The 9377-nt window shown below is 36.4% G+C and overlaps 1 protein-coding gene across 7 annotated transcripts in view; it reads left to right on the top strand.

Moving 5' to 3' along the window:
- The first annotated feature begins 3654 nt into the window (after nt 1-3654).
- Ralgapb (Ral GTPase activating protein non-catalytic subunit beta) overlaps nt 3655-9377 on the top strand; it is a 79320-nt gene continuing 73597 nt past the window's right edge. For 4 of the 7 annotated variants that reach the window (XM_010640063.3, XM_010640061.3, XM_010640062.3 and 1 more), the window contains exons 1-4: nt 3655-3779; nt 3975-4190; nt 5943-6145; nt 7888-8051. In XM_010640063.3, the coding sequence (XP_010638365.1) occupies nt 4005-4190; nt 5943-6145; nt 7888-8051 (553 nt within the window). In that variant the 5' untranslated portion in view covers nt 3655-3779; nt 3975-4004. The remainder of the gene's footprint in view (nt 3780-3974; nt 4191-5942; nt 6146-7887; nt 8052-9377) is intronic. The other 3 variants (XM_010640066.3, XM_010640065.3, XM_010640064.3) reach the window with 1 other exon arrangement.

Genomic DNA, 9377 nt, shown 5'->3' with positions numbered 1-9377 from the left:
TTGGAGATGGTATCTCTGTGCAGTCTAGGCTGGCCTTGAACTAGTGTTCTTCGTGCCACAACCTCTCAAGTTCTGGGATCACAGGTGTGTGCCACCGTGCACAACTTTAGTTCAGCTTTTGTATCCTTACTACTTTACATAGTTCTTTTTTTTTTTTTTTTTTTTTTTTTTTTCACAGAATCAAACTCAGGACCTTATGTTTGTCAGTTAGGTACTGCACCTCTGAGCTACATCCCCATCCTACTTTACATATTTCTTGAAAGCATTTATTTCATTTTATGTATGTATGTATGTATGTATGTATGTATGTATTTATTTATTTATTGGTTTTTTGAGACAGGGTCTCACTATGTATTTGAGACTGACCTGGAACTCACTCTGTAGCTCAGGCTGGTCTCGAATTCACAGCCATCCTCCTGCCTCAGCCTCCTGAGTGCTGGGATTACAAGTGTGCGCCACAATGCCCAGCTATCATTTTATATTTAAACAATGAAAAATTCTTGCACTTAGCAACTTTAAAAAGTTTAAAGAAAGGATTTAGGATCTCTTATACTTATTTTGATTGGTCTTTCATATTGTTTTAAAAGAATGACTGATACTCCTGGGCCAGGGATTTAGCTCAGTAGTGTCATCTCTTGACTCACAAGCACAAGGTCCCGAATTTGATCCCCAGTACCAAAAAAGAAAGAAAGAAAGAAAGAAAGAAAGTCCTTTCTTTACTTCAGAATTGGGAATGATGGCAGCTGTTCCTTAGAAATTCATATTCTCAGGCTCCAGCTCTATCCTATAGAACCAAGATTTCTGGACATAGGGGCTGGAATCTGCTTTTCAATTCATAGATACTTCTTATGTGTATGATGGAATTTGAGAGCTAGTTTTTTGGGTTTTTTAAAAAAATGTTTGTATTTTTGCCTTCTTAAAGCAAATTTCGGGGGAGGTCTGGTCATGGTGGTACACACTTGTTATCTCAGCTACTCAGTAGAATAAAGTCAGACAATCATAAGTTTAGTCTAGCCTGGGCAATTTATTGAGACCCTTCCTCAAAAGAAAAATTTAAAAAGGGCCAGAAATGTTGCTTACTGGTAGAGGGCCCTGGGTTTAGTGCCCAATACTGTAGAAAACAATAAAAAACAAAAAAATATTTTTTTCCTCCAATATGTTTGGGACAGATATTAAATATGAAGGAAACTTTTAATATTTGGAAATTACCTTTTATTTTTACTAATACTAGTTAAAGCAAGTTGACATTTTTCAGTTTTTATTTATATATAACCTAAAATTGTGGACATACTTCATTCAGTAGAATAAAGAGAATACCTGCTGATGTCTTTCTTTTCTCATCTGTAAACCTTAATATTTTCAAACATTTATTTACTATCCATCTTGTATCAGGGACTATTCCAAGGCTCAAGAAGTGAAGTTTCCAGTCAGAAAAAGCTGATGTTATTGTGGGTAGGTTTCTGTACATGGGTAATGAACTAGCTAATGTGAAACTTTACCTGAATAGTGTGTAATAGGCACTCAGAGCTGGAAGGAACTTGTCTGAGGAGTGAAGAACAGTTTTAGCCAAGGGACAGTGTTTGAGCTGGGTCTTAAAAGATGAATTTCATGAGGTGGATCATGGCTTTTGGGTCAGTGGTAGTAGCATGAGCAGTACTAAGGGATATTTCTATGTCTTCTGTTCTGTTCTGTTGATCCGCGTGTTTGGTTTTGTTCCAGTACCATGCAGTTTTTATCACTGTTGCTTTATAGTGTAGCTTGAGGTCAGGTAATGTGATGCCTCCTGCTTTCCTTTCCTCTTGTTGCCCAAGATTGCTTTTGCTATTCTGGGTCTCTTCTGGTTCCATATGAATTTTAGGATTGTTTTTTCTAGATCTGTGAAATGTGATGTTGGTATTTTGATTGAATCTGTGTAACACTTTTGGAAGCATGGCCATTTTAACAATATTAATTCTGCCTATCCAGGAGCAAGGGACATATTTCCATTTTCTCATATCCTCTTCAGTTTCCTTTTTCAGAGTATTATAGTTTTCTTTGTAGAGGTATCTTACTTTGGTTAATACCTAAGTATTTCATTTTTCTTGACATACTGTTTTCATATTTCCTTCTCATTGAGTTCATTATTGCTGTAAACAAATGCTGTTGATTTTTGTGTGTTGATTTGGTATCCTGCTACATTCCTAAACTTGTGGTTTTTGTTGTTGTTGTTGTTGTTGTTGTTGTTGTTTATTTGTTTTTGAGATGCAGTCTCACTGTGAGCTTAGGCTGTTCTTGAACTTACTATGGTCTTGAACGCACAGTGATCCTCCTGCCTTAGCCTCTCAAGTGCTGGGATTATAGGTATGCACCACCAGTCTCTGTGGTTATTCTAAGAGTTTTTTGATAGAATTCTTTGAGTCTTCTATGTAAAAAAAATGTCATCTGAAAATAATTATAATTTGAGTTCTTCCTTTCCTATATGTATCCCTTTTTATTTCTTTCTCTTACCTAATTGCTCTGGCTAATGTTTTGAGTACTATGTTGGATAGAAGTGGTGCTAGTGAGCACCCATTTCTTGTTCCTGATTTTAGAAGGAATGCTTTTAGTTTTACCCCATTTAATATGATGTTGGCTATTAGCTTTTCGTAAGGAGCCTCTATTAAATTCAGGTATGGTCCTTCTATACCTGTTTTTTTCAGAGTTCTTATCATGAAGGGGTGTTGGATTTTATTGAAAGTTTTTGCATCTATTCTGCATCTATTAATATGTGGATTTTGACCTTGCTTCTCTTTATGTGATGTATTACATTTATTGATTTGTGTATATTGAACCATCCTTGCATCCCTGGGATGAAACCTACTTGGTCATGATGTATGATCTTTCTGATGATGAGCTGTACTCTTTTTGATGATGAGCTAGTATCTTTTTTTTTTCTCCCACTAATATGTTGTTGAACATTTTTGCATCGTAAGTTCATTAAGGAGATAGGCCTGTAGTTTCCTTTTTTAGTTGGGCCTTTATTTGGTTTTAGAATGAGAGTGATGCTGGTTTCCATAAATGAATTTGGAAATACTCCATCTCTTTAAATTTCTTTGAAGAGCTTGAGGAGTATAGGTTCTTACAGCAGAGTCTATAAACCTCAGCATATAATTTTTTTCTTTATTTTCTTAACAAGTAGAGATAATCTTTTTACTCAGAGAAAGCGTTTTATGACTTTTCTTTGACATATCCTAATTTCCTACATCACTACTCTTGGACTTTGGAGCCATTATTGAGTAAAATAAGGGTTATTTGAACATATGCACTGTGATACCATGCCAGTTAATCTGACAACCAAGATGGCTTCTGAGTGAATAACAGATGGGTAGTGTATAAAATGTGGGTACACCAAATAAAGGGATAATTCATGGCCCAGATGGATGGGCTGAGATGGGATTGTGCTGCTCATAGATGACACATAATTTAATATTTATGAATTGTTCATTTCTGGAATTTTTCCATTTAACATGTTGGACTTCAGTTGACTACAGGTAACTAACTGAAAACCAAAACCTTGGAAAAAAGGGGACGAAAGTACTCAGAAAATGTTGATTGAAAAATATGGGTGTTAGTGTAAATGTTTTGTTTCCCTTTCCTCCTTAGGGTACTCCATTCTGTCATTTTAAAAATTTTCCTCATCTGGAACCATTGAACGGGGGAAGGTTCCTCATGCTATGAGGGTTCCATATCTGATGATTTTAATCCCCTGCACAATGGCCATCCTCCTCAGCTTTGCTCCAGGACCTCTGAAGGTTCTTTGGGTAGGTCCTCAGACAGCTGCTTCTCTTACCCAATCACACCATGAAGCCATTTGGGGGCCTTCCTAAAATATTTAGATTTTTTTTTCTATTTTCTAGAGGCTGTAGGTTTGCAGTCTTTTTTATATTTCCACCTAGTATAAATCTGTGTTTTCATTAATTTAACTTGGACCTATGTTTTGTTTTGTTTTTTTTCAGGTGCCGTTTGGATAATACTTTAGTGGCACAATGTACGCGGAGTGGAGATCACTGCATTTGGTGATTCAGAATGATCAGGGCCATACCAGTGTGCTGCACAGCTATCCAGAGAGTGTTGGGCGAGAGGTAGCAAATGCAGTGGTCCGTCCTCTTGGGCAGGCATTAGGTGCCTCTTCAGTGGCTGGTAATGAGAGTTTGTTAAAAACTGACAAAGAAGTAAGTGTCTTTAATTTACTCAATTATGTGAAAATACAAATTTGTTATTTGAAGTATTTAATATTGACTTTTTAATTAATTTGTTTCTATTATAGTGACTTCGCTGTTTTTATCTCATTTGGGTTGAGAGCTGGGACTTGGAGTTTGTTGGGGTTATTAAGAATGGGTCTTAACTTTTTTGCTGCTAAGACTTCTTATTTGCCATGCATAATTCTTCACTTGCCCTAAAGAGAGACTTGTGTCAGATCCCTTCTCCTGAGCTGTAGGTTCTCTTCTGAGTCCATGTAGGAGTATGTTTGGAAGCCCTTATTCCTGCTCCTAAATATGCCTGACCAGAAGCGCATCTTATGTTAAGTTTTAAGGCTGCATGTATGCTGAGCTTGAGCTTTCCCATATTTCCAACTCTGCCTGTCCTTGCCTGGCTTCCAGGTTTAAGGGTACCAGAAAATATGTAGGCCCTTCTGGTTATAAGTCTTGGTGCTTGGAATGGGGGTTGTAGTTGCTGTTCCTAAAGACAAGGGGCTCTTGAAGTAGCTCTCTTTGGAACAGTTGATCCTCTTGGCTTGAACCAGTGATGAGCCAAATTGCTCAAACTTGCTAAGCTTCAATTTTCTTATGTATAAACTGAGGCTAGTTTACTGTCTCATATAGGGTTATTGTGATGGTTAGATAACACTTATAAAAGTGATTTGTAAACTTCAAGGACTATACAGGTGTTAGCTCTCTTCATAGTAACCGTTCATAAAAGAATGAAGCTTGTTTGGCATAACTTGATCTTTTTTTTTTTTCTTTTTTCTTTTTTGGCACCGGAGATCGAACTTGGGACCTTTTGTTTGCAAGGCAGGCGGTAGAACCACTGAGCTAAATCCCTGGCTTGACTTGATCTTTTTGAGCAGGCTAAGTAGAATGGATTTGTACTTCCCTTTAGTGCACATTCACTGACTCTGCTTTGTAATTCATCTCAAAGTTTTGTTTGGAATTCACTTAGACTTTTCCATTGCCAGTGACTAGAATGTAGTTTTATCCACTTTTTCAAAATGGGTGTTTCTCCCATTTTATAGCACCTTGTCCGCTCTATGATTCTACGTATTAATTAAGTATTATCTTGGCCCATTTATCTTAGGCCTCAGTAGGTGATTCAGGTGGTTCAAGAGTCTGGAATTTGTTTAGTACAGCTAAGTGCCTTGTTAAGATGTTACCTAACTTTGGTCCCTTCTCACCTGTATGTGTTCCCTGCTATCCACTTTATTGTTTTCTTTGGCAGAGAAAACAGTTGTAAAATAATAAAAGTGAAACAATTAATCTTCCTGTCATTTGCTCCTCTTATATAATTTGGATATGGCATGTAATTGAATTTATATATCTGATTTCTTAAATGATAAACATTCTGGTATGCAAATTGGATGGAGAAAAATCTGCAGTTTTTGTTTTTGCACTTCTAATATCGATGAAAAATTGAAATGACCTTTTATTTCAGAATGAAGGGTAATGATATCTAAAGGATAAAACAAACAATATGTAAAAATAAGTACTTTATTTTCTTCTGCAATCTTTTGGTTGGGAAATGTTACACTTATATCTGATACATGAAAAGTGGTTCTCTAGAATAAACCTGATATATATTTCGAGATGACTATACTGTCTTTCAGTTTAGAGGTTTTTGGCAATAAAAGATGTTAGCATGTTAAATTAGTCTACTGAGATTTAAACGGAGATATATAATAATCACATATGGATTTTTTGTTTGTTTAGGTAAAATGGACAATGGAAGTAATTTGCTATGGACTGACCCTTCCATTGGATGGAGAGACTGTAAAATATTGTGTTGATGTATATACAGACTGGATTATGGCTTTAGTGTTGCCGAAAGAGTCTATCCCATTGCCAGTTATTAAAGAACCTAATCTTTATGTTCAAAGTATACTAAAACATCTGCAAAATCTTTTTGTACCAAGGTAAATTACGCCTGTCTGTCTAGCCCATTACTAGGATCATAATAACATTTTTATATATGTTACTTTATTATATATAGGAGCTGATTTCATAGCCAGTCCTTTGATTAGTGTCTTTGTTATTCAGTTAAGAGTATATTAATATGAATAAGGGATGAGCTTATATAATATTTTCCAGGAAGTTTTAATAAATGTGTGGATCCTGATTCTGAATTTAGTCCTTTTGAGTGAGGCTAAAGTATTAGAGGAACATGTGTTTCCTGCTATTACACAAATACCTGGAAATACTGGATAAACCTCACTGACCATTGGAAGCATGCAGTATAACTGCTGCTTTGAGGAATGTCAGCCCCAGGACCACTAGTGGTATTTTTATTTCTTATTCTAGGCTTCCTCTTCTGTAGCTAGATAAGGCTTGGGGCTGTTGCATAATTTTTTTTTTTTTGGTACTGGGGATCGAACTTAGGCCCTTGTGCTTGCTAGGCAGGCGGCAGAACCACTGCACCAAATCCCCAACCCTGTTACATAATTTTATATTTTTCCTCAAGCCAGCAACAGACACAAGCCTGAGCTTCATGGCTTTTTATGAGCTAGATTCACCTCCAGTGAAATGTGGAACATCTGCTTTTGGAGTTCCTGGCTTTTCTAGGGTGATTGTCTCATCATTTTGCTTTAGGTCTGACTTCTTTAGGTAAAGGTTTAGTGGTTTTGATTTCAAATCCAGAATAAGTGCACAGTTTTCTGGATCATGGCCCAGAAACTTGGAGTCTGTATTATAAAGTTGAGGTGAGAATTCTAGAGTCACTTCTTTTACTTTTCAGAATTTGTTGAGGAGGGTCTGAAATTACCTATTCTGATTCAGACATATTTCTACCAGTTCTTTGCACCAAGTCACAGTACATAGGCACTCAACCTCAAGGTTTGTTTTAGTAATATGGGTGCTATCTTGGGTTTCACATGAGCAACCTGGAGGGCAGCAACATTTACTGCTAATGTGTACTGGGTTCTCTCCTACTCTTGACATTCTCAAGTGGTCCACCTTGGGAAGTAGAGTGAGGGCTGGGGCTTAAATCTTCCTTTTCAACCTAGACATGATACTTTGATTGGCTTTCTTCCATTGGGAAAAAAAAATCTTGCAGAGGATGAAGAGAAATTTTAAATTATAGCTCTAGTATATCTTCAGAACCTCTGGTGCCTCCATTTATTTTTAAATTAGAGCAACAGTAGCAAGTGCTCATGTGTGAAGCAGTACTTCTCTGACTTCTCATCAATCTTGGACTTTTTATCAGCTCCTCAGATTCTTCCCTATCAGACATTAGCTTTGAAGGGACTCTGAGCACTGTGAAATCACATGCAGAATTCTTGTGAGTGTGTGTTTAAGAAAATTAAGATACAAAGTTCTTTCTGCTTCAGTGAGCAGCAGGAATGATTTGGGATACTCATTCATTTAGCAGAAACTATTGAGAGTCTGCTGTTATGTGCTGGGCATGTGTTAGGCATAGAAAATCTAGAGGTGAAGTTTGTGTTCCAGTGTTCCTTTCCTGCCAGAAGCTGTCTAAGTTCTTGTAGGAGTGGTAGGCTGAGATCCCACAGTATATAAGGGAACAGCGGCTCTAAATTGAGTAGCATGTGTTCAACCTATTGATCCTCCTAGGAAGTTTCATTGAACTACATCTGTAAGTTGCCTGTTCTTTGGCTATTGCTCTCTTTTAGACTTGTCAGTGATATCTGTCTGTCTTCTTCAGACAGGAACAGGGCTCCAGCCAGATCCGACTATGCTTACAGGTCCTGAGAGCCATTCAAAAACTGGCCCGTGAGTCATCCATCATGGCCCGAGAAACCTGGGAGGTCTTACTATTGTTTCTTCTGCAGATTAATGATATACTTCTGGCCCCGCCAACTGTTCAAGGTTTGTTTATTTTTTTTTCTTTATTTCGTAGCTCCACATACAGTTCACATTTAAACTCAATGAACAATAGACTTGTTGGGGATTTAAATTTTGGTATAACAGCTGACCGGGAACTTCAGAGGTGCAAAATAGCTAAGAAATTATTTTACTTTCGGTGGTAATTTTGCTAATGTAGAGAAGGACACAGTGAATTATACATATTTGAAAAGCATTAGAACAGTAGCTTGTTTAGGGTTTTAGGATAGAGCCTATATAAGAAAGAATGAAATCTGTAAATTAGATCCTATAGATAGTGTATGTGATGACCAAGTGTTACCAAAGTGCAGAGTTTGCAAACTTGACAGTAACAAAGATATTTTGTTAGCAGATGAAACCTCCAGAGTCTTAAAGTGTTATATTTGGAATTATAACAGTATGCTATTCATTAGCTATTTTTTTTAATTGAGTTTATTGGTACAGTCTAGGTATACAATACAGTTACATTCATCATTGGGATTCTGTACCTTTACATAATAGGTCTTGATACTCATTTTTTTCCCCTTGTCTCTGCCCTCCCTTCACCCCCCCTCCCCTCCCCATTTACAAACACTTTATTTCTATTTTTTCAGTTTCTCATATTTTTTTCCTCTCCCTTATTACCTTTCCCCCACCCTTCCCACTTTCCCTATACCTTTAGCCCTTTACTTCCTATTTCACATTATTAATTATCTCATTAGGATCCTGTGTACTATTATAGTTTTTCACACCAAAGAAACTATTTGGTATTTCAGTTAAAGAAATCTCTGTATGAACATTAAAAATAGGGAAGCCTAAAATAAAACTAAAAAGGAAAGTAAAAGAGAAAAGGCAGTGATGTAACATTAAAATAATCCTTAATTCTGGAGATGAAAATGGTCCCCGAACATTTAAATTGCTTCTTGCTCTTATAGTCTTATCTTATTCTTTTTTTCATTATTTAGAGAATACTTCATTAGTTTCAGTAATCAAACCCACGTAGATATGACCTTACATATTTAGTATGATGTATTACCCCTGTACATATGGAAAAATAAATAAAAATAAAAATAAATTAACATTTCTAGACCAATGTGGCTGTCCATTTCTGTACAATGCCAACTCAACACAGTAAATTGGGATGACTTTTTCCAAAGTTGCCAGCACCGTTAAAGTTTCCCAAAATTCAATATATATAAATATGTATGTGTATATATATTTATATAAAAAGACTAATAATAGTATGTTATACATCGATAGCAGCAACAGCTTTTCCAGGTTCTGCAGTCATCTGAACAAAATTATAGACATTCAGCACATTCCATTAAAAAC

Source organism: Fukomys damarensis, unplaced genomic scaffold (genome assembly GCF_012274545.1).
Source record: "Fukomys damarensis isolate Sample0158 unplaced genomic scaffold, DMR_v1.0_HiC HiC_scaffold_22, whole genome shotgun sequence".
NCBI classification, from domain to species: Eukaryota; Metazoa; Chordata; class Mammalia; order Rodentia; family Bathyergidae; genus Fukomys; species Fukomys damarensis.
Note: the sequence above shows the minus strand (reverse complement) of the source record. Positions and strands in the feature narration are given on the sequence as shown.